Consider the following 26889-nt stretch of genomic DNA (forward strand, 5'->3'; position numbering starts at 1 on the left):
TTTGTTTCTGTAATACATAATCATTTACATAACCACCATTCATAGTACTGCTTTTTATATCCATGTGAATGGTATTGTTACATTTGTTTCAAAACATGTTTTAGTTTTCCTTCTGATTTCCCAAGTAACCCAAATATTATTCAAAATTATGTTTCATCTGTCTTGTGTTTTCATACTTTCTACAGTATCTCTTGCTGAATTTTAGTTTTCTTCCATAAGGATCAGAAGAGATACATAATATGATTTTATTTTTTAACTCTTGTTAAGACTTGTTTTTCAACCTTGTATATGGTCTATTCAAGAGGAAGTTTCATGTGTTGATTAAAAAATATGTATCCTGCAACTTCTGGATGGGTTAATCTCTAAATATTTGTTGAGTCTATTGTATCTATAGTTTGAATTAATCATAATGTTTCATTACTGAATCTTGTTGTAGGCATGCTGCCACTGCCTAATAAAATTTGTTTTGTCAGGTGTCTCTACAACTTTTCCTTGCTTATGCTAGTAATTTATTCTTTAAAATATTGTTTCACATCCTTGCAATTACTGTCTGCTAGTGTCATCTTTCTTGATGAGATTAATTTCTTGTAGATAGCATATTGTTGGGTCATATTTTTAATTCATGTGGCAAGTATCGTTTTCATTTGTGGCTGTTGTTTCATGGGAGGGGCAATAGTAGTTGTTTATTTGAGACCGATTCTTAATTGAGGCAGATAGTCAACGCTGGCCTTGAACTCATCATCTTCTTCCCTGTTCCCTAGGCCCAGGATTTACAGACATATATCAACACAATCAACTCAATCTATACATTTAAATTGCAGAGTTAAGTCCATTTATGTTAAGTATTACTGAAATTTTTGAGTGGAAACCTGCTATTTCATTTGTTTCCTTCCAGGAATTTTAAATATAGTTAGTTTGTATCTTTCTTTTATATTCATCTTTGGAGTTTGATGGTGTACTGGTTTGTTTCCTTTCTATATCTATATAAATATAACATTATACAGGAATCTATGTATTTACATACTTTTGTAAAGGTGTTTACTTTTACTTTTAGAGATAAGACTTCCTTAAGTATCTTTGGAAAGAATGGTCTAGTGGTTTCATGAACTTTATTATCACAGTTTTAGATCATATTGGAAGGTTTTCATGTTTCCTTTGACTCTGATATCTTTACTTGGCAAAATGATCAAAGTTGGCAGTCTGTTTCTTTCAGAACTGTAGATACACAATTCCATGTTATCCTTGCCTATGGGGCTTCTGATGAACAATCATGTGTTAGTCTCGTGGGTTTGGGGCTAAAGTGTGACTTGGTACTAGTTTTGTTCACATTTTGAAATTCTCTCTGATGTGTACTTTTGGAAGTTTACATATAACATACTGAAGTCAGAGTGTTTCTGGCCTTATCTATCAGTGGTTTTATAAACTTCCTATATCTGGATATTCAGGTTTTTCCTATAATAAAGAATATTCTCTATTATTTTTGAGTAGATTTTTATGTCCTTTTTTCCCCTCACATTAAGAGATATCAGTATTGCAGACATTTGGTCATTTGATGGTGTCCCCAAAATCTTGAATGCACCTTTCTTCTTTCTTTAATTCTGTGTTAGTTTTCAGAAGATCTGATTCTCTTCCTTCTAGTTTATTCAGTCTGTTGTTTTCAAATGTTGTGTTTTCACTGTGTTATGTTAATCTTACCCAGAGAATTGTGGACAAACATCTATTCATTTCAAGTAAAGCACTTACCACCCTTGAATTAAGGATTACATGAAAGTCCTTCTTGGCAACACAGTGTATACTGGGGCTTATTAAAGTATATGGAAGGACCCAGCGGATTGTGGGTGACTTTGAAACAACTACATCACCACAAAATATGACCTCATCATGGACAAAGGCTTCAATGGAACTGGAGTTTTGCCTTCTGGTTACATTTCCACTTCTACTCTTGTCCCTTCCAAAACTGCTTGAAGTCAGGGGCATAGAAGGATTAATGACTGAAATCTCAATAAGGGTTCTGTGACTCTTTCCTTCTTTCCAGTAAGGAGTGTTAACAGTTCCCAACTCTGTTATCGATAGTCCCAACTATCACTGCATTATTCAGTTTATTACATTGTCATAACAATATGGCTGAACAATATGAATAGTGTCTGCTCTAAGAAGGCTATGGAATGACCAGGTTATATCCAAAGGGAAAAAACAATGCCATAGCAACTTAAATGTATAATTATTTGAACGTTTTCCAAAATATGTCTTGTTTTTATTCATATTCTCTTATATCTCAATGACCTTCTAGAGAATTGTTTTTATAAGCTGAGAATTTTACAATTTATATTTTGTATACTTTTATTCCTCTCCATCCAGATCTTCCATAACCATGAACTTTATGTCCTCATTTTTCTTAACCTATTGAGTCCCATTAGTGCTGACTAGTTGTGTGGCTATCCATTAGCACATATTAGTCCTACTGGGGTCATACCACTTAAGAAAATTAACCCTTTCTTTTCCAGTATCTATCAATTACCATTAGCGCCATGGCAAGGGATAAGGTTTTATGCTCACCCTGACCCCATCCTGGGATTCTGTTACCTTGAGTTTGCCCAGGTCTTTTTGATACTGTCACATCATCCATTAGTTCATGTGTGCAACTATTCTATTGTAGCAGAAAATCTTTCTTTCTTCTGGCTTCTATAGTCTTGTCATTCTTCCACAATAATACTCGAGCCTTAGGAGAAGGCAGATGTAATAGATATAAGTGTGTTTTAAAAAAACATTATTTGAAGTATTTATCAGCCTTTTCCTCCATTTTTGAAGTCTTAAAATTAATAGAGAATTTGATCTTTAGCATGTCATATTAACTCCCCTCTCCCTGGTTTTCTGTGTTCTGCTGTTTAACTTTGCATGTCTATTAGAAGGAGCAGACATTTCTACCATGTTGGCAGATGACCTTAATCAACATCTTTCTTTTAAAGATGTCTTGCAATATTACTTTGTGATTTAGTGTTGATACTAGCATGGGACAACAGTGTAATAGCTCTGTAGAATTTTGTGCTAGTATCAGCAATTCTGGCCACTTTGAGCATCATATTTGAATTAGAGATTCCTTTTTCAATCAACAGGTCACTGAAACATGAAGATATTCTGGGCAGGTCAGGCAAGAATGGTATAGATAGTGCACATGTAATGTAGATACAGTAAAGTATGCGTGTGGCCCCTGTATGGGAGTTTTGACCAAGGTTAGGCAATGGGTGCTTTCTCAGGCACTGCTGTTATGGGTTGTGTTACTTGTATGTTTACTTGTACATAAAAGTCACTTTTATTTCTTCAGATGAGCTGATGATATTATGAGAGCTGCACCCAAGTTAGATGCATTGGGCTGAATGCAAACCATCTTTCCATTCAAAGATAGGTCTGAATGTTCCCAGCCTCTGCCTCCGTACAATATAATCTTCCAGAAAGACTGATTCAATCTGGCTCCTCTCAGCTCCTGACTGAATTGCTCGCCTTGGCCTGGTACAGAAGTTAGCTGTGTGAAGCTGGCCTACGCGCATGCGTGCCACCACATGTTTTTCTTTCTTGCTGCTCTTCAGTACTCTCTCTTTCCTGTCCTCCTTTGAGGTGGGCTTCTCCTAGCTCTGACTCATTCTGTCAAATCTTTTGCTGATTCATTACTTTTTCTGCCCCTCAACTAGATACCACTTTCCAACATGGCTTGCTTCCTTCTACAAACTAACTTTACCTTCATTGTTAGGGATTAAAGTATGTATTAAGGGCATGTCTGCAATTTCTGTCTATTCTAAAATGGATCCTGGCTACACCAACATTGGGGTTTGTTGGGAGACAGTTCAGACCTCTTATCTAGTTAGGCTGTAACCCTATAAGTGAGGTTTCCCATTACTATGCTAATAGAGTTTTCTTCTGGGACTTTCTTTTATTTTTAATTCTGCAACTAAGAGACTCCTATTTGCCTGGCTCTGAAGGTAATTAGGCAGTGGTGGTATCAAGATAATACTATTATCTCACATGCCCATGTTCTGCTGCTCATTTCCGTGTTCTCCCATGATGGGTCACCTCATTATACAGCTCTTCATCCCTTGTTTTGGTTCATAGAAGAGGAGTACTCTGTCTCCTCTGAAGCACTTTTAAACATTTAAACTTCAGATGGAGTTATGGGTCGGCAATTAAAAGCAATGGCTGTTCTCCCAGAGGACCTGGGATATTCCCAGCATCCACATGGTAGTTCACAGCCACCTGTAATTCTAGGTCACAGGAATTCAATACCCTGTCCTGGATCGTCAGGCACTGCACACAAATTGTGCATTGACAGGCATAAAGGCACCCACTTATATAAAACATTAACAAAAATTTAAAGTTTACTGAAATGCATTCATAAGTGGAATATATATGCATATACCTAATTACACACACATATATACATATATATCAGATATATAATATAAATAAACAACATACACATGCATACATATATACCCTTTCCATTGCTTCTCTTTTTCCCACAAATTTCTTTTTATTTTTATTCCATTATTATTTATATGTACTTACTGTTATATTTATACACACATGTATTCTTTGACTTAATTGATTTAAAGTTGAAGTGATTTGTGATATGTGTGCATGTGTGTGTGCTGATCTAGTTACTTTCTTCCACTCAGTTTTACTGTAGTTTCTGTTCCAACTTCACTTTGATACCCATTACACGATTACCTTTAAAATGGTAATTACTCTCTCACAGACACCCATCATGCTCTATCCTTACAGAAACAATTGGTAATATCCAACTTCTCTATTTCTGATCAGTGTGGAGTGTCAACCAGTTTCTCATGATAGTTAAAATTTGGGATGTCTTGCTTAGCAGTGAGGTTATTTCATCCTCTTGGACTTTCCTATTGGTAATATGTGCCTGTTTTTTTCTTCTCTGCTTTTAGGGACTGTGTCATAGACATAAAAGGTTTCTATATATTTTTCTTATGCAAGTTACACCTACTTATGACTTTTGCATTTCAAATCCTAATCAATAGCAGATTTGAGATTCCTTTCTTCAGAATGGTAATCTCACCACTTTTTTCTAAATTTAAAACACTTGTGTCTTTATGCTTAACCACATTCAGTTATTTTTTTTGCATATGATGATAATAGAAATCCAAATTATTCTGTCTTCATGGGCTCACCAGGTTTTATCTTCACTGATACTCCTTGCTCACCTGAAAATTTGTCAGACACCTCTGAGGTATATCCGGTTTCCATGTGTTCAAGTAAGTGAAGTCGTGTGATGTTTGGGCTTTGTGCCTTACTGGCTTCACTTATACTTTTTCTATGGTCCAACCCTATGGTTATACCGAATTCCCTTGCTTTGTGAGGCTAAATAGAACTCGTTGTAGATGATCATGAGAAGTCTGTGGCCACTTTATTGTGGTGATCATGATCGTATCAGTTTGATTTTGATTCATGTGTTCTGTGCTTGAAGGGATATGTTTACTAGTTGAACAGTGAAGCAACTACAGCTCAGTGAGCACTTTTGTTTAAGTCTTCTTTAGCTTTATTTTGTGGTAAGTTTGTTATAAAATCCTGCATGTGGATTTTGCAGTTGACGCTAGTAGCCCTGCTGATTTATTTTATAATTTTGAGTCCAATTTATTGGGCTCCTCGGAGTTCAGAATTTTGTTAAGCAGATACTGTTTTATAGATATCATTTTCTCTTGTCTCTGATACTTTCTTCCTAACATCTATTTTGCCCTTTTTTATAGAAAAATTGGCTGCATAAGTTTTTCCTTCTGTTTATGTTTTTCTTTGCCTTCTAGTCATTTGTAGAAATTTTGCCTTTAATATGGTTCAGTCAAAGCAGTTTGGCTTCCTCTGTAATTTACTGAGGAACTGGGTACATTCACATCATTTATGCTTACTGTGTGAGGGGACATTTTTCTAGTATCTCACTTTATGTTTTGTATTTACTATTTCAATGGGTTTTTTCTATATTTTCAAATTGTTTCTTTTTTCCTCTTAAGGTTTGGTTTCTTGTTTACCTTAAATTTTGTATATTGCAACTAGTTATTTAATAATGACCTGCAAATTATTAATACACATGTTTAACTTTACAAAGTCTAAAACTAACCACAATGTATTTGCCATCCTGAACAATACAAAAGTTTTAAGTATGTAAATGCACCTGACATCTTTTATGATAACCTTAGAGATCTTTGCAATTCTAATTTGTTATAAAAGAAATATTTCTGAAATCTAAAACGTGATGAGCCATAAAAGGGGAATTCGATGTACTCAACACGGAAAATGGCAGGTGGTATTCTTTTGAGAAGGGCTTTTAGAAATTGAATTTAAAGTGGAAACCAGGAAGACTTTTTCCCCAGTTATTATCCCCAGGATTGCATCTCTTGTTACCACTTTTCCTTTTTTCTCTTTTGTGAAATGAATTCAAAAGACTCTGATTGTTTCAAAGTTCAGACATTATAAACTTTTTATTATTTGTGGTTGTGGTAGCTAAAGCCATAACATTGCTAATAGCCTGTGGATGACCACCCACATGGCAAACAATGATGCAGCCACTGAGATGAGGGAGAAAATCCAGAAGCCATAAACAGGTTTCATAGGTGTGTGTGTGTGTGTGTGTGTGTGTGTGTGTATGACAGGAGATAGGACAGAGAAAATTCAAATGTGACAAGACTTTAGCAGAGAGAGAAATGACATTTAATAGGACTGAACAAAGATCAAAATTGTTCTCTGAAAAGTTTGAAGTATGTTTAGGATGATTGTGAAGTCGCATAGTCATGTGTAAGGACATGTTATAGAAAGGCAGAAACATGAATTATCAGGAACAACAAATCCATTAGACATGATGGGCATAGTGCCACAACTCATAAAACTTTGAGGAACCCACAAGACATCTTATATTTTAATTTCTTAATCAGGATTAAAAGGTAAATATAATCCTTAGAGCATATAGCAAATCTGGTAGAGGGATAAAATTCAATTTTAATATTGTTTTCTGGAAAAGACACAGATATATGAGGAGAATTCTCAGGAAACATCCAGGCCAGTATTTACTCATGCATTTTTAGATCCCTGCTTGAAAACCTTCGAAGTCCATCTTATATCTTGGTCTTCATTAGAATGTTAGGTTCTTAGGAGACAATAGTCTCTGTTCTCACAGCTATATCCCTGGGCCATTGAATATAGTGACATTCAAGAAAACAGGAGGGTAAGACTTTGGTAAATGTGTTAAAACTATTACAGTTAGAACTCTATCACTGAAGCAAGCCATCCCAGCCAAAGACAGAATATATAACAAATGCTATCCAACTCATAGATACATTGATTTTTCTACAGAATAATAAAGCAGTAACAAACTCACATTAATTATAACCTAATATTTTGAGGCTGGATCTCATGTATCTCAGACTGGCCTTGACTTTGCTATATACCAAGGATGACCCTAACCCCAGAGAATCCTGCTTTTAGTTCCTGGAACTGGATCCAATATACCCCATTTGTGTCATCTGGGAATTAACCCTAGACCTTTTAGAATGGTAGGCAAGCAGTCTATCAAGGGAGCTATACCTTCAGACCTAACTAGAACCCATTTAAAATTAATCCTATATATTAAAATTTTCTTAAATATTTCTAAATTAAGAAATTTTACATACATTTTAAGCTATAGTTATAATTACTTCACTTATATATCATTTATATATGAAAAAGTATGACATACTTATAAGTATCATTAATTCAGATCATATACAAAGACATAATTTGATAAGATTACACACTGTGCACAGAACACAGCTGCTGCGAACTTTCCCAGTGAGTGGTTTCACAGTTAAGATATACCAAGTCTCATTGTGGAAATTCAAGAAGTGTGTGACTTACACTGTGTGCTCAGAGATACCTAGACCAGCAGGTAGGTGAAGACAGACCTTTGCCTAGAGGAGGAAGCGTTTACATCATATCCTAAAACAAGAAATCAAAGCAGAGAGTGTGCATATTGTCAAATTTATACAACTTAGGCTTGTGTAACAAAAACTTCATTAAATTTTTGGTTGTCTTCTTAAATGTGGTGAGTAGTTGAATCGACGTTTATTCCATTTTAATCTGTGTTTCCATTTCTTTTTGGAAAGATACATTTAAAAATGGTAGGAATCTTATGAATTCCCTGCTGCTGAGGAGAGTACGACAGGGCCACTGGACCGCAAACTCTTTTGTGTTTTGCAGATTGTCTTTCTTGGACACCAAAAAATATCTAATGAGTCATCCAGAAGTGTCTAAAAGTTGGTCTTCTGACTGAATTACTTGACAAGTTTTAACGTTAAATACAACCAAGAGTCTATAAATAACATTCTTGATTTTACAGCATTGATATTCTTCTCTTCAAACCGTGACAAAACTCCATCATCCTACACCATTATCTGAAAACTGAGACCTGCCAAAATATAGTGAACTGGCAATTTCAGAAGTGTTCATAGATTTCACACAGAGTAACAGTGATGGAGATGCAGGGAAGAGTATTCAGAATCAAGTCTCCAAGCAGGGTAAAAGCAGTGTAAAAGCAGTGTAATGGATAGTCCTTCTTTTTTGTGAGTTCCTTCAAGGGCTGCGTTCAAAACATTTGTATTTAAAGAAAGCAACAAGTGAGTGCATTCTGTTCTAGACATTAAAGATCTGTTTCCTTCAATCAGTTAGACTCATCCTGCCAGCACATCTTTCTTCCTAACTAGGCAGCAGGGATGGCTGTCAACTTGCAAACACGTGCTGAATGAATGTAACCGATGTTGACTTCATCATGAATCCTTACCCCATCCCCCATCACCCCTTATTTTTTCCTGTTTCTTCCCCCTGTTTATGTCTCTGACCTGATGAACTTAATTTATTGACAGGTTGCTCTCAGTGTCTTCCTCAGCGCTGGGCTCACGTTTCTTTCTCTTTTGCCCCCTTCTTGGCAGCCTCCCTTGCTGGATTCCTCGCGCACGCGCACACTCTCCATGCACCAGGCTCGACTGGCTACAGTTGGCATCGATGGATTAGAGAAGCACGGACTCCTCTCCAGGGCCCAGTCTTCTCCAGCGGCTTCCATGTCACCTCACCCAGCAGCCGACTGTCCCCGCCAGCCTGCTTCTGCCACTGGTAGGAATCCCTAAAGACCCTTTAATAGGCGGGAGAAATATGTAGTTCTTGTAGGATTAGCCGATTTAAATGCTCTGCATAGCTCCAATAGCAGAATGCTCTATTTTAACCCGACGCAACCCAAATTTTATGAGGTTATGTTGGCCACAAGACAAACGGCACATCTGATAAATCTTGGGCTTAGTATTAATGGCCTCATAAATTGTTATCATTCAAGAGCCTGGAAAAAACATCAACAGGTGCATGAATCCCCCTTGGAAAGAAAAATCCCTACCGCATTCTTCAGCCGTGTTCTTCAGACTCTTACCTTCTCCCAGCTTGGCCACAAGGAAATTTATGATGCTTGGCTTCCGCATTTGGCTCCAAAGAGTATCTCTTCCTCGTCAATTTCTTGTTATTTTTCTTCAGTGTTTTCACCTGACTTCCCACACAAATGACTCATAAGAGTCAAGGGCACCAAGGCAAGTCTTGTTTGAAACTATGTGCGTTGGTAGTGTGTCCATTTATTATGTACCTCTGGGTGGGCTTTCTGACCAACATCTTCTTTTGCCTACAGGCGCGTTTGATATTTAAAAGTCTGGCTATGGCAAGAATAAGTATATAATTGTAAGCCCAGAACAAGGTCTGAAACGCATGCCAAAAATGGAGCCCATGTATCAAACCTTGGCTCTCACATTATTGCTAAGCAAATGAAAGATATTAAATCCCTAAGAGAGTCATGACATGGATGTAACAGGGAAGAATTTATACATGCATTCCCATAAAGCCCCAATGGGTTCTGTCATCATTTTTAAATTGTTTTTCAGGATTCAAAGTGTGGATTTTTGGCATCTATAACATCATGCTAATCTCTGAGCATGGAACTGTTAAAATTACTTTTTTGGAAATCATGTCCCCAGCCCTTGTATCATTCATTATGTTTTACTTAAAAAAAAATCAATGAATGGATTGGCCAGGTTAATGAACTAGTTATAGATATTTTTCAGGGTTGTATATAGGAGCTAATTTGATAACCAGTTATGCCACAAGATAGCAGCATCTCATATTCGTTGTTACAGTTTGGGAATATTTCCTTTTTGAAGTCAGCAGGGCCTCTGACCAGATTGTCTACTTCCTGAATTACTGAAAATCTGCCTAGAGATACTGCAGTGTCTGCACCTGCAGTGCAGTGTCCATGGAAGCCCTTTGGGTCAACCGTGTTGTGCTTTCCTCAGATTTAACAAAATTGTGCTCAAAACCAGAATTTCTAATATATACAGTAATACTTTTTCCATGGTTATTTATTTTATGAGTATTAGTCTCCCCTCTCTTTCTGTGTGTGTGTGTGTGTGTGTGTGTGTGTGTGTACCACATGCGTGGATGGTGCCTGCAGAGGCTAGAAGAGGGCTTTTTAGATACTTCTGGAACTGGATTTACAAATATTTATGATCATGTGGTTACCGAGAGCCAAACCCATGTTCTCAGCAAGAGTAAAGAGCGCTCTTAAGCACAGAGAAGTAACCATACTTTCTTAATCTAGCAAAAGTAGGGGCCATAGTTAATTAGACCCTGAATACCTTTTTCATGAAAGTGGCTTGTATTTATCCTTAATAGACTACATATTGATAACTGTCCCACTGTAATTTCATTGACTGAAGAAATCTCCTTGATGGAAAAGGATGCGTAACTGCTCATTTCATTTGTGTTGGTCTGGGCACTGTTGGCTCCTGTTGTAACCCTACATACAGCTTTTCTGCCATTGATTTAGAGAAGTGGTCCTTTCTTAACACACTAATCTAATTTCACATGTTTCTTCACTCTCAATGAAGCAAGATCCTGGAAGCCTAGAGAAGTCCTATAAATTGGAGAAAACAATGTATTCAAATGATCTGGGTGTGCAACTTCTAGAAAAGTCCCGATGACAATGGGACTGTACTCATGATACTATGAACATGACATAGCTCTAACCTGATCATTCCAGCTGAAACCTGGACCAATTCAGAACATTGCATTCTGTCTCATTGTGTCATGAGCTTAATATTTATCAGGACATATATTGTAATAATTAATATGTAATAAATGTAACAACCATTCATGCATAATGTATTTAATGAGGTGATTTCTGATTAAATTAATAGATTATACAAATTTCTCTTTTACAAAAGAGAGATGTGTGTTTACTTGGCGTTCAGCTAGCTTCAGGTTAGTCAGTGAATAAGATTTGCAGAGCAAAGAGTTTTGCAGTTCAAATTGAGTACACTAAAAGGAAAAGTTATGTTGTAATTATTATTCTGCTTAAGAATGGTGTTCACTATGTGTTCCTGAGTAGAGAAGAGCCTAATTATTGTCCTTAAAATTAAAAGAGATTGCATCTTCAAACTTATTTTTTCTTTTGAGTATTTTTAATTAATGGTTAGTTCATCTATTTACATTTCAAATGTTGTTTTCCTTCCCAGTCTCCTCTCTACAAACCTCCATCCAACCCCCTCCCCTTTGCTTCTAAGAGGTTTCTCCCCCACCCACCCGCCCACTCCCACCTTACCCCTCTAGGATCTCCCTATGCTGGGGCAGCAAGGCTCCATAGGACTGAGGGCTTCTCCTCCCATTATGGCCAGATAAAGCAGTCCTTTGCTACCCATGCAGCTGGAACCATGGATCAACTCATGTACTCTTGGGTTGGTGCTTTAGTCCCTGGGAGCTCTAGGGGTCCAATCAGTTGATACTGCTGTTCTTCCTAAGAGGTTGCAATCCCCATCAGCTCCTTCAGTCCTTCTCCTAACTCTTCCATTGTGGTCCCCCGGTTCAGTCTGATGGTTGGCTGTGAGAATCTACATCTGTCTTAGTTAGATACTGGCAGACTCTCTCTGAGGACAGCCATTCTATGTTCCTGTCTGGGAGAACTTCTTGGCATCAGCAATAGTGTAAGGGTTTATTTATGGAAAAAATAATGCTTTTTGAAAAATTATTTAAAATAAGTATTTTGTACAATAGCCTCACCCCTGACCCTGAGGAAATATATAAATGCATATATAGATATATATGTACATAAACATAGATACATTCATATATAAATGTAATACACATTCTCATGATATACTCACAAATGGGTATATAACTGTCTCTCTCTCTCTCTCACACACACACACTTTCTCTATTTTGTATATATATATATATATATATATATATATATATATATATATATATACACACACACACACACACACACACACACACATGCATATATATTCCTACATGCGTAAGCTTTCTGCCTGACCATTTGTTATGGGATAGTCATTTGGTTTGGTGCGTTCTTCTAGGGACAGGGGTCTGAGACTATTTGTCCAACTCTCAGCATCCATTAGTTGCCTGCACTTCTTTGTGTAAGATTGAGGTTTCCTTGGCTTCCTCCATCCATGTTAACATCCCTATTCTTATTGTCCTTGTTAAGCTCATATTTAGGCAGTCAGGTTGATGTGACTTTATTGGTATAGCCTTTGATAGTCATAGGAGATACAACCTCACAGCAACCTGCTCATTTCTCTAGATCTTACAATCTTTCTTCCCTGTCTTCTGCAATGATCCCTGAGCCTTAGTTGTGTGGTTTGTATTTTGGATGTGTTCATTGAGAATGTGCTCCACAACTCTTCATTTTGATTGATTCTAATTTTCTCTAGTATATCTGTTGCAAAGAAAAGTGTTTGTGTTTTGTTGCTACTTGTTTGGTGTGTGTGTGAGTGTGTGTGTGTGTGTGTGTGTGTGTGTGTGTGTTTATGGCAGGCAAAGACAACACTTATCTGTGAGTATAAGGTCAAATATTTAGAATGTCATTAGGGGTTTATGCTGGTTCAGTGGTAGAGGTTGTAGATTTTCCTACAAGATCCATGACTTTAGTAGTCCTGAGTAGTTGGCTAGGTTTCCATTAACAGGTATGATTTTCCTCTTGCTGGGCTAGCCTTAAGTACAATTAAAGGACTATTGGTTACTGCCAACACATGTCTACTTTTAGGGGTTATTATTCCATGATGGCCATGACTGTGGTTCATACACTCACAGTTGAGTAGGACTGCTGTTGCTTCCCGCCTTTTGGAAGCTTACATGGCACCTTCTGGTACCATGTAAATGGAAGGCAGGCTCCTGTTACTGAGGTCACCGTGTCCTTCAGTCTCAGAGCCCAGAGGCCCCTGAGTTGGAAGTCTCATCATTGTTAAGTATCACCATTCAGGTTTCTATAATAAATATTTATTTTCACAAGATAGCCTACTTGTAGCCTCCTTTCTAGACAGTAAAAGCAAAGCAAAACAAACAAATAAAAACAAAAACATAAACAAGAGAAAAGCATTGTAGGGAGAAAGTTTCTTCCTGTAATCATTTGCTAAGGTGACCTATACAGGCCCAGTCAGAGACAGAGCAGCTACACATGCTGGCCTGCAGACAACCTGGGTTAGGACATCCCTGAGGAGAATGTGTGAGTTCCTGTCACCACTGTGGTGATGAAAAGTGTCTGATAGATCCAGGCTGCCACAACTTTATAGGATTTTATGTCATTTCTAAAAACAGGCAGTAATGTTAAATTTACAGGAACTTTTCAACTTCCCTTAAAGATTGGGAATAGTGTTTAGTATTTGAGGTTCTGTTAATTTGGGAAAGGGAAATATATTCTTCTTCTCTAATAAAATCATGTCTGCTGCTCAGCTAGAAACGAGGCTCGGCCATGGTTCACAGAGGACACCACTAGAGGATAATAGCAGTGGGTTCACACTGAGCATGTCACAGAAACAAAAACGTCATAAGATGTTATGTTTGCATTTTTCTCTGCTGCTACTCAGTATGACTGACAGCACTCTTTCTTTTGTCAGTTGGTCATGAGTCCTAATCCATGCTAATGAATTGTTTTTTTATACCACTACCATGTCTGTTAGAGTTGAACTTGAAATAGAATTATGGAGCCAGAACTAAACTAATATTTGTAAAAGTTATGAAATTAATTAGGATATTTAATCAGTGTCCACTGAAGAGTGTGGCTTGTAGAAAACAAATATACACAAAATTTTCAGTATAAGAACAGCCGAGTTTCTCTCCTTTCTGCCTGTGTATTTACATTACTGTCTTTACATGATTGAAAGATTTTCCTAAGTTAGAGCTGAATACAGTGTATCCTTGAAGTTTCAATGAATATTAAGAGACTATGTCATTCAAGAAAACTTTATTTTCCAACTAAACCCAAAAGATTCAATATAGACCCTTATAACACACTAGGTTATTTTCTGTTAAATTTTCTAAATAATGGGGACTCTATTCCAATGAAGATTCTATTTGTGGCTCTTCCAAAGGACCAGGCTTTAGTCCCAGCACCCACAGGGATTTTCACTGCTGCCTGTAATTCCATTTCCAGGGGATTTGATGTCTTCTTCTGAACTGTACAGCCTCCAGACAGACATATGTGTGGGTAAAACACTTACACATGTAAAATAAAAATATATAGGTATTTTAAAATAATTAATTGATTAAATGATTAAGATACTAGACAATATTTATTTTAAAATGATTAATTGATTAAATGATAAAGATACTAGATAATATTTATATGTTTACAAGTTGTAAAAATTGATACATGTTCATTGAAGACAATTTGATTATTTTGATACACTATAAAGGGAACCATTCACTAGGTAACAACAGTTCAAATATGGTTGTGCTTATTTTCAATATTTTTCTTATTTCTTAATTCATGACAAAACAAAAAATTATGTGCATTTGTATATATATTTTTGTGTTCATTAGCATGTATATGTCTGTATCATTTATATATATACACACACACTCTCTATCTCTCTCTCTCTCTCTCTCACACACACACACACACACACACACACACACACATGCCTATATTTGTATGTGCCTGTATCTTTGAGTTTTCCTAAAACAGTTTTGATTGCCACCTATATTAGATTGGGGAAGTTAGTTTTGCCTTTGTTAGATAATGTACTATTTTAAGAGTTGATCATATATATATATTTGATATACCTTCTGAAAAAACTCCTCTACAAGATAAACTCAACTTGATCATATAGGTAATAAAAACACAAATTAATATTAATATATACATCTTACTTATAAACATGTTATATATTATGTTATGTCACCTGAATATATTGTCGATCCGGGTATTGGGGAGAAAATTTGTATCAGGCAATGTCCTCCTATACCTTCATGCACAATTGTATACAGACTTAGCAGAACAAAAGGTTTCGTATGAAAAAATATACATATGTAGGGACATGCTCACAGGGGCATTAGCATGGAAGGGAAGTCTAAGGCCAGTGCAAGGCATGTTTCTTTGCACAATGTGTGGATGCTTTCCCATCACATCATAATACATATTCCCTACCATCTTTCTAATGATTCCTACCCTGTAACAAACTTTTGTGCAGGTAGTTCAGAAGCCCATGGTGAACATTCTTCCATCCATTTTTTTCCACCTGGTACTTTGATCATGTCATTTTAGTGACAACATGTCATTTTAGTGACGACAAAAGTCGTAAATCATAAAAATGTTTTTAACTAGCCAAAGGCACAATTACCTAATTCCTCTTATTGTTTTGATTACATTATTTGCTCACTTGACACATTAAATTTTACAGATAAATAAGCATTACATGGCTAGAGAGATAGCTCCACAATTAAGAGCACTTTTAGCTCTTGAACTCTTGCAGAAGACCAGGGTTTGTTTCTCAATACCCGCACAATGGCTCTCAACCACTCTCACTCTAGACACAGGGGATCCAATGCCTTCTTATCTCTGTAGGTACCAAGCACTTGTGTGATGCACCTACATATAGGCAAGCAAAACATACAAAGACATAAAAGTAAAATCTGAAAAATTCAAATTAAATAAACTGGTCATTAGTTTATGTGTTCCAAAGTAAATATAACAAACATGATGGAAAGTAGACTCTGAAGAGTGTGTGGGAATGGGGAAGTCAAACCAATAAGCCTTCTGGGTAGACTGGGGTTATGATGAATAGGAAGGATTACAACGACTACAGTGTGTCTGCCTGGATGCTGTCAGAAAGGACATCTGTTTCAGAAGAGTCTCTCTGAGTGCCCTTGGGAAAATGGTTGCAGATCCCCAGAGATGCAGAAGTCTCTACTAGGCAATGGAGTGCGTTTGCATGTGTGTGTAGTTTGTTTCAATCATCTCTAGATTATATACCATGCCTACCTATGAAATGATACGTACATAGCTTGTCTATTGCTTTCTTCAGAAATAAGAACAAGGAAAGCACAGGGACACATTCAGTCCTTTGCCATCAGGTCTTCAATTCACAGTGAATTAAATATAATGAGAAAGAGAATTAAATATTGATATTAATTATTAAGCAATATTTATTAATTAATATTAATTAAAGAGGATTAAATATATGTGAGAATAGATGAATCACTGAAGTCCTTTTATGCAGTATAGTAATCCTACCATTTACAAGCCATTTTGTCCTTTTAAAATGTTTTTACTATGATTTTAAAGAGATCTCTGACTTCTCAGCTTTTTGCCCTCACTATTATATGCAGTTTAGAAATAGATTTCATATAATTATTTTGGGGCTGTCTTGTTTTTATTACTAGCTCATAGGTTAAGTGTTATAAAGGGACGCTACTAGGGTATAACACATATTGGAAAATAATATACAAATGCATGGTTTTGAGCAGAGATGCTGTATAATAATATTGGCCCTAGAATCTTTTAAATAAATTATATTTATTAATGTTTTAAGCAGATGTGCTGAGAAAGTGTGATTCTAGGTAGATACCAGAACTGAGATAAAAAATTGAATGCTGGGGATTAGGAATGAAGATTAATAGTTTTTGTCTAAAGTCGCTAGACTCACTTTTCTCATTTACCCTGAGGACTCAGCAAAACTAAACTGAGTCTTACTAGACTGAGCCCATGTCTGTGGATATGAAAAGATTCCCTGGGCTGAAAAGCCATAATGATTGAGAACAGGAAAGACAAGGTACTTGAGGCTTCAATGACGTCATTTCGCTTTAAAAGCTAAATTCCACAGAAAATACTAAGTCCAAGCTCGTCTAAAACATCAAATATTTCAGGAAGTGTGTGTGTGTGTGTGTGTGTGTGTGTGGTCTGTCTGTTTGTCTGTCTTGTGTATGTGTACTTGTGTGTGAGTCTCTGTGTGTAAATCTGTGTGTGTGTATGTGGGGGGTGTCTATGTGTCTGTGTCTGTATATGTGTACATCTTTGGATATGTGTTTGTGTAGTATCTCTTCATATATATATATATGCATGTATATATGGATATGTCTGTGTGTGTATATATGTGTGTATGGACATGTCTGACTATGTCTATGTGTGTATATGTGTTTGTGGTATCTGGGTTTTAGAAAACTTACTACTGAGCCTTAAAGTACAGGTAAAGGTTTTTAAGACTATTTTATATAATCATTTTTCATGAGAAAGATAGGTCCCTTGGCTTATATTACAAGTTGTAACCAGTGTGGCAGAAAGTGTGAAACAAAAGGAGAATTCCATATGGTTCTCAAGAAGAGCACACTGCTTTCCCACCCTGTTAGTCCCTGTTTCAGACAGGGGTGGGGGGAAAGAGGAAAGGGATGGAGGATGGGGTAGATGTCTCACCTTACAATCTACCTGTTAACACCTCATTGATACATCATTAGGATGAGTCAGTAGGGGTTTGGGACTCCAGATCTTATTTATTTCCCCCTTAAATTCAAATGTCTTTCCAAGAGCTCCTGGTTTTTGTGTTAGAATCTCCAGATACTGGGCAATAGATTTGAAGTACTACAGCTTGTTTTGTAATTTTAGTTTTTATTGATAGTATATGTTGTAAAAAATTAAAGTGGGGAAAGTTATTATGTAAATGAGTTAAGACTTATATAAAAAGTGGAAATAGTTCAGAAACACAATGACTCTATTTTGTACTCTTGAGTATATTTGAATGGGGCAGGTATTGTACTTCTTATTTCTGTGTTATTTTTGCCATTTGTTGTAGCATGTAACAGAAGTGGAAAATTTATTAAGCAGCTCCAACTATGCAATGCAAGTTATAAATCACTTTGATAAAGACAAATCATGAAGACACACCTGTGGACCTCGTGCTCTGGGAGTTACTCCTCCTTGCTGTCCGCCTCCTTTCTGTCCTTTTTAACGTCTTCCTTTTGGCTCATTTAAGAATATTCATGTGCGTTGGATCTTGTGGAAAATAAAAACAGTGAAATTATGCAGAATGTTATATAGAAATATAAAATGTGGCAAAAGAAATGCTTTCTGTCTGAAAGACAAAGCGTGTAAACTGAAGGGCAGCGCAGTGGACCGGTGACGGCCACACCAGCACCATGACTCCAAGCAGATCTACTGGCTGATGGCATCAAGGAAGCCCGAATATCAGAATCACCAACTCACTTCTTGAGTCTACTCGCCTACCAGTGCTTTCCCCTAGTTTATTTCAGCATGCTCTAGGGGCCATGCTGTATCCAAACATGGCTGTCAAAGCTGGGAATTCAAATTTAAATAATGCAACTACAGTCTGTGCTTCTATATATCTTGCCATATATAATGAATAAAGCATGATACTGAGAAAAATGTGACATTAGTAATCATCATCAGCACACTGAAGAAGCCCTAAGATCACAAAGAAGCTAAGAGGTCAAACATGCTGGTACAGAGATCTAATTTACAGATCTGAGGCATTGCCTTTCTGAGGAGACATCCAAACTGAGTCTTGAAGAATGAAATGGAATGACCCAACTGAGAGTGGGAGGTCGGAAGCTGAGGAAGGACTATGAGCACAGACATAACAGAATGTAGAAAGATCTCAAGCCGGCAGGTTACGACCTTATTGAGGAATGCAAGAAAGGCCTTTTTGTAGAAACAGAAACCTACAGCAGGCATGTGCAAAGAAAACTACAGAGGAGAGAAGGGACACTTATCTGTGCTGTATTCATGGAATGTCCCTCTCAGCAGTGAGGGGAAGTTTGTGAACAAAGTAGCTAGTGTGGTGTGGCAAAGGAAAACATCAGGAAAATCAAGTAGCTGGTTCCCTGCTATCTTGGGAGTCCAGATTAGAGAGCCTTTGGATCATGTATGGTTTACACCAAGGAGATAAGAAGTGAGTGAGTCAGGATCTGTTGGGGAAGAAAAACAGACATACCTTTGGAGTCTAGGAAATATCAAGGGGGCAGCAAGGTTTCTGGTGTAAGCAACAAAGGCTCTTGAAATCCCTTGTCAAAATGAAGAGCACCAAGTGTTGTTTAAGATCGAGAATTAGAGGCACTGGCATTTAGGAAAACCAAGATCCAAACATTCAAGAGGAAATTTCAGCATTCAAATAGATAAGTGTGTGAGCTTGGAATGGAGGGCCAGCCTGAGAGAGATGCAAGGAGATCAGAAGCAGGCACAGGGACGGGGTTTGAAGCCCGTGAGTCTTAAGAATGGATGTTATTTGGAACAGTTATACAATATTTTCTGACAGACATAATTTTTACCACATGGTTTCAAAATGCAGATGTCATTCTTCTGCATGAGTTTAGGGCACTCAAGGGAAAATACTTCCCATCTTCAGTAACATTTCTCTAACATAATAATGTAGGTCAAAGGGAAAATGAAATTTGTTTAAGTCAGTTTATGGTACCAGATCAACGGCTGGTGTTTCTAAGTTACTAAGTAGTTTTTATTACTGTTCTTTAATTTCTTGTCACGGGCACTTGATCCCCCATCAGCTGGGGAAAATGCACTTGAATGGTCATTTATTGAAAGATATTTGCTTGAATAATTAATTCCTCATAACCAACAGTTTTGTAAATGACATTATCCCTTGCCTGGCCAAAATCCTACATTATGCCCATTAATACCTTTTTTCAACCAATCTTTGTAAAAGTTTTCTTATCAAAGGGCATAATTAAAATATCACATGTAAGTAACTCCTGATACTGAGTTTTAATATCTATAAAATATGTATTAAAGACATTATAGTTGATACTCATTTTAAAAGAAATTCTACAGGAGTCTCATGTAAGTCATACTTGGCACTGTGTGACTTGGGATTCTATTTGACTTGCATAGCTTAGAACTTGACCTAACTGGGTTCTTTGGGGGAATTAAGAAAGGACAGACACATAGACACATTTGTAGGTAAGCTGGGATTGGGCAGGCTGTGTGCTCTGACAAGGATCAGAAGCTCAGAAACTCAGCGTTTTTGTTACATAGCATTGAATGAGGATGCAGATTTATTGTGTGCAGCTGAATGAGGACTTGGCTGATGGATCTGAGTAGGAAGTCTCATCAGGGGCGCAGACTCACGATGTAGTCTTCCTGGGGAAGGATAGGGTTGATAGCTCTGCAACGTCACACCCATGATGAGGAAGATGTAGCTATTCTGTCTGCACACACTGGTTTTAGCTAATGGCTAACCCTTCTTTGTCAGTGCTAGTCCTTGGACCATGCCTTGATGGTCCATGGGAACCTCAACATGGCTGTACTCATGTCAATGACACACATTCACTCAGGACTTCATGTGCTCCCACTGGCATTACTGATTAAAATGCCAAGGAGGGGCATGAGGAGAGGAAAGCATCTGGCCAGGCCATGAGGAAGTCTCAAATTCCAGGTTGTAGTCAACATTGATGCTGCAATGAATAGTTTCTGCATAAATTAGTTTTACTTACAGGCAAATCTTTTATAACATACATATTAGATCAGAAGACATCACCATCTTTCTAGTCCTAACTTGGGGAAAGCCTGGTTATTCCTATCAGTCTGAAGCATTAGCGTCTTTGACTCCAATGTGATCTCACCTGCAATGTCCATGTGCTCAGAACTTTGTCTACTCCTACGAGGTGCATTGCCTGTATGATAACAAATATTGTAATAGAAACACAGGGAGCAAAGAAACTTACTAGGCAACCAGTTGATTGCTAAACTGACTAGGGAAGACTTTGGAAACTACCCCAGTTTATTCTAACAAATAACCCTAAAGTAAAACTCCAGTTTACTCAAAAGTAATTACACGGTTTTAAAACTGCTTAATTTATAACTTCACTGACAAAATTAAAACCCATATTGAAATGATTCGTCTGCCTCAAAGTGTTTGCAATGATTAGAATTATTTGAAATACTGATAAGACTTAATTGTGTATAAGTTAAATATATGTATATATATATGTACAATATGTCATTTTACATATTTATTGAACTTAGGCTTAAGTACTGCTTAATCTATGGGTAGATTTCTTTTTTTACAGACACACAGGGCTTAATAGCTGTCACATGGTTCTGAGAACCACCTCAGAATAATTATTTTATCTTCTAATGCATAGCACTACCTTGTGTATCTCAACTCTTGATTGTATTTTTTCTTTGGTCTCAAAGGCATTGCCTATGACCCTCTGATGCTGAAGCACCAGTGCATCTGTGGCAATTCCACCACCCACCCTGAGCACGCCGGGCGGATACAGAGCATCTGGTCACGGCTGCAAGAAACCGGGCTGCTAAATAAATGTGAGGTAATCCTGAATTGGCCACACTCTTTTACTTACTTAAATAAATCACTTAAAGAGGCTAGTATTCATCTGAGTGGTAGTAGAAAAATGTTAACCATTCAGGGCAAACTCCGTGACTGATGATGTGCCAAGGACACAAGTGGCACCAAACTTCCAGTTGTCTCTGGGCACACAGTAGGTTTTCAGTGTTTAGTGGCCAGAGTAGCTGTTTCATCATAGTTCCAGTGTATATGCTAAAGCATTGAGTGTATTTTACCATACCTTTATTGTCCATGCAGTATGGCACCATTATTGCAAATTAGTGTCGAAAATCAAGTTAATCAGAGAAGCTGTTTGCAAAGTGTTAAATATTTGCAATTATTGTTTTGGATTCTACTCACAACACAGGCGCAGGATGTTCTGCTTCTGAAATGAGCACGTATAAAGATTGACAGTTCTCACTGGAACTCTTTTATTGACGTGACTAATTGATACCTTTATAACTCTGTGATATGTTTTAATATTTTTACTTTATCAATTTCCTCTGGGCTTGTCCTTTTAGACTGCTAGTGAGCCCCGTGCATGCTTCAAAAGCTTGTTTCTTTAGGCTATCCAGGTTAAAATGAAAAATGATAACAATTTGGAAGGATGCCTATCAAATTTACAAAATCTGGAATAAATGAGGAGCACCTGTTTGATTTATTTATTCTAAATGTCTAAAATCCAGCAGCATTTTACACTTGAGTTTGAAATATTTTTGAAAGAAGAGATATTCTCCATATATTTTCTGTGTTGATTTCAGTATTTTTTGATTAAGAAACTTTTTGCTGTGTCTATATTGTTTTCTGGACATGCTGCAAATGCTGGCAGTACAAATCTCAGTACAAGATTTATAGCATCCCTGTCCTTACAGATGGACATCCCAACATGTGGAATTTTGGTGATTGTCCTTTTATGTGGATCTATGAAGGAAATTAAGTACTGTTCTTATTTTCTAGGGTTGGTGTCTAAGGAGATAAATAGCATTTGATTATAACTATGGTTTGAGAGCACTGATCATTAAGAACATACTAAAATATCTATACCCCAATAAAATAACAATTACTTTAAGGTTTATTGTGATTATGATTATTAATTGTATTTATGTGGGAGCCTTTACCTGCATGGAGAACAGCACTTAGACTTCACCTCTGAACCATCTCTTTCAGCCTGAATCATAAACAGTGTTATGTGTTTCAAGTTATATGAAATGTAGCTGGATGTTTGTATATTATATAAATCCTAAGATAATGTTCTTCCATGCTGATTATGTTAGTCACCTATAGCTTGTATATTGATAGTTTCAATTCTAAGCACATCTTTGGAAATTCAAATTGTATATTAACTTTAGCCACCCAAAATGCAATCAACAAAATTAACATTCAATTTCAACTTTTAAGTAAATCTATAGCTAGATCTTACCTAATCCAGGGCCTGAAGCAGGAGAATCACAAATTTAAGGATCACTTTGGTTACTGAATGAATTCAAAGCCAGGCTGGTTAACTTTGATTAAAACCTGCCTTATAATTCTAAAAGCAAAAGGAGGACTGTGGACATAACAGTGTTAGAGCCTTTGTCTAGTGTCTGTTTAATCTCTAGCATGGAATGAAGCAGAGAAAAGACATGAAGCAAAATAACAACAACAACAACAACAACTACTACTACTACTACTACTACTAATAATAATAATAATAAGACAGATGATACTTAAATCAATACATATGTGTAAATATGTAAATTAATGCTCCCAAGGCCAACCAACTGCAGTTGCCTGTGTTTGATACTGTGGCTTAAAATTGTCTGATCCTTCCCTTCTCTTTGAACATGAAAAGTTACCATCATCGTTCAATTTTAAGCTTAATCGGGTGAGCAATTTATCCTCCACTGTAGAATTATCAATCTTTCTAACATCAAAGCATTGTTAATGTCTGATAGTTCACCAGCAGTTGAGGTTGTAAATGAACACACCTGAGCAGTGATGAGGCTGTAGGTGTCACAAGCTCACATGTCTATGATGAAATTATCAAACTTCTCTCATATTTAAAGTTTCTACATTTGATTAAATGTAGAAGCCCCAAGGTGAAGGAGAATGAACCACACTGATTCAGTCCTCCTTTCCTGTGTGAAGGACTCGTATCTCTTACCCCTGCCACCTACATTACTTGGCAAAGGGCTTTCATTGTCTCTGGTTAATTTTAGAGTTAGTTATCTTTAAATAGTTCATGGTTTTGGAAAATGGGATTAGAGGCCAAAGTAGTCTTTTTTGCAAATATACCTATGGACTGCATGGGGAGATGTAATTTTGGTAGGCTGATCTTGATGTTCAGATGCATTTTGCCTGTGAGCCTCCCTGCTTGTCCTTTGTACCCGCTGAAGGTATTTTCCTGCTTGGCAATGTCTTGGTCATTTGTCATCTGAGGCATTGTTGTTTACATTATTTTTTGTTTGTGATACAGGTCTTTGTTGTGTGGCCTGTAGCAGCTGGCTTCTTTCCAGTTGCATTGACACTGGCTGATCCCAGACTTCAATGCATTGTTGGGTAGAAATGTTACAGAGATTTATCACCTGAAGTCTATTTGTAAAAGGAAGCAAAATGTGGGTGTGGATGAAATATTGTGTGGTTCCCCCTGATCTAAAAATTTTCAAGAATTATAATCATTCTTTTATGGCCAGGCATCTTTTTCAGTCCCTAAAATATATTATTCATATATAATATTATTCATATATATAAATCACACAAATTGGGTTTATATGACCCTGCCTGACTTGATACAAACTCTGGCAAGAAGCACCACAAGTATAAAGTTGATAGGAAAGGGTAAGGTTAGTCCAACCTCATTATGCAAGAAGGAGCCTTTTTAGTGACATGTAACCCTCAAATCAACAAATAAAACAATTGAGAGATACAGTCAAGGGATTAGTTTTTTTGTTTGTTTGTTTGCTTGGTGTTTTTGAGACTTAGTCTAACCCCAAACTGTTGATCCTCCTGCCTCAGTATGGTGATTTGAATGAGTATGTCCCCCATAGCCTCAAGGATTTGAACACGTGATCTCCAGTTCGTGCTGCTTTTTGAGGATGTCAGGCAGTATTTTATAGGTGGGACCTTGCTAGAGGAAGTACTTCCCAAGAGAAAGCTTTCAAAGGGTATTCTCCTTTTTCCTGTTTTCCTCTGCTTCCTGTGTAGGAATGAAAATGTGTTCCCTCACCTGCCTGTACTGACTGCTCTGCTTTCGCAGACGGCTGCTATGATTCCCACCACCACCACCATGGTGGACACTACCCCTCTGGAATTGCTATTCACATAAACCCATTCTTCCCCTAAATTGCTTTTAGTTACAGCATTTTATCACAGAGACACAAAAGGAAACCAATACACAGTGTCTCCCAGGTGTCTGCATGGCTTGGATTAGCTCTTAATGCACACTAAGCACAGATGTCTTATCAAAACATCTCAATAACGCACATAGACCACCCTCTTTTTTAAATTAAAGTATGTTGCAGCCATGGTTATTTGAGTGAAGAAACAATTGCCCAGATGAAAGTAATTGCTCTTTGATTTTAGAGATTTCAACCTAATTTATAAAACCATTTTTTTTAGACATTTACTTTTATACACTTCAGAATCTAACATCTGTCTCAGATGATATTTTTGGAAATATTCAAAATAAAATTTTTAGAAATCGTAAAGTAAACATATGCAATGCCTTTTCCTAAAGACTTTTCCTTGTATGTAAAATAAAATATAGACCCAAATGGAATGGAATAGTTTTATGGCCTCTTATGCTTCTCTTCCCAATTCATATAACTAGAAAATAAAAAATTAAATGAAAAAAAAACCCCACAGATTGTATCAAAGAAATGTGGTCCATTTAAACATGGTAGCATCTATACACAGATCCAGAACTCCCCTAAGTAACTCCTTTGCTAAATATACTTTCAACAATGTATATTCTCCTAGATTTCTTAAAGTTTTCTTTACAAGCTAATTCTTAATATCAATGTATCAATATTTTATTAAACCTTTTTGTAATGAATCTAAGAAATCTATCTCATATTTGGAAAATTTGAAGTCTGTAAAACAAACATTTAAAAAAACAATAAAATGTTACTATTCTGTAGGGGGCGTTGCATGTATGATCTTTGGCTAGTTGAAAAGCAGAGAGGCCTCCTCCCTAAAGGGTTTCTAGTCATTGCGCCTGAACCTGCTAATGGAATCAAAGACAGATAAAGTCTGCCTGACAGGGTTAACTTGCTCACTCCAACGAGGAAGTTGGGTTGTGGCCATGTTGGATGTGGCTGTTTAATAAAGTGCACTAGCGATTTAACCAAGCGCATGATTTCTAAAGTGTCCTGGACACTTGAGCTCCCTTCCCTGGTGAACAAGATGAGGTATACTCCTTGTGGGTTGCTTTCCCAAGGATTGAATGCCAGGTCTACTCGGAGGTTATCTCTGTTTCCTTAGCAATCTGAACAAAGTCATCTCATGACAATGTCCTCTCAAATCAATCATTCCAAAGAGACGGAATGTATTCATCTTCATAGATAAGGACAACCAAGTGGGGAAAAAAAGATGCATTCAAGCTATGTTGGCACATCCCTTTGAACTGTCTAAATTCACACTTTGTGACAGCATTTTCTCTCCGGCTCATTGCAAATATTCATGGTTAGAAATCAACCTCAGTTTATAGAAAAAAAATGTTAAGTATTAGGTTATGTCAAAATACTCTAAGGGATGTTTAAATACAGACTGCTTCAACCCCAATGTTTCTTACTCAGTAGGCCTAGATTGAGGGTTGAATCTGAAAGTGTGCAAAGTGACCCTGTGAGTGTCATCATATCTTGATGACAGTGATATACCTGTTGATTGGCATTTAGGAAGCATTTGTGTGTGTGTGTGTGTGTGTGTGTATTTTAGACAGCTGTTAGGAGGAGACTAGGGAGAAAAGATTCATCTTGGATCAGCGGACACTGAGCAAATATTCATACAAATGCACATGTAATCACAGTCTTAAAAGGCTTTAAGTCACTGATTTGGCATTGCAGTGATTATTAAGAAGATGTTTTTTGGTTAAGTTTAAAGGAGGAAGGGGAGCAAGATTGTGGTCAGCAGTTCCAAATGTTTTCACAGCATCAGAGAGCTCAATAAGCGAGTGAAAGAGCAGAGGTGCTGTGTGTTAGAAGGAGGAGGACATACCCCAGACCTTATGTTAAATAAC

General features: G+C 37.0%; 1 protein-coding gene across 17 annotated transcripts in view; it reads left to right on the plus strand.

Annotated features, from left to right (window-relative positions):
- The window catches only part of Hdac9 (histone deacetylase 9), an 858974-nt gene that overhangs the window by 585871 nt on the left and 246214 nt on the right, over positions 1–26889 (plus strand). For all 17 annotated transcript variants that reach the window (XM_052185941.1, XM_052185944.1, XM_052185943.1 and 14 more), the window contains 2 exons: positions 8964–9144; positions 21524–21657. In XM_052185941.1, coding sequence (XP_052041901.1) covers positions 8964–9144; positions 21524–21657 — 315 coding nt within the window. The remainder of the gene's footprint in view (positions 1–8963; positions 9145–21523; positions 21658–26889) is intronic.

This window comes from Apodemus sylvaticus, chromosome 6 (genome assembly GCF_947179515.1).
Source record: "Apodemus sylvaticus chromosome 6, mApoSyl1.1, whole genome shotgun sequence".
Lineage (NCBI taxonomy): Eukaryota > Metazoa > Chordata > Mammalia > Rodentia > Muridae > Apodemus > Apodemus sylvaticus.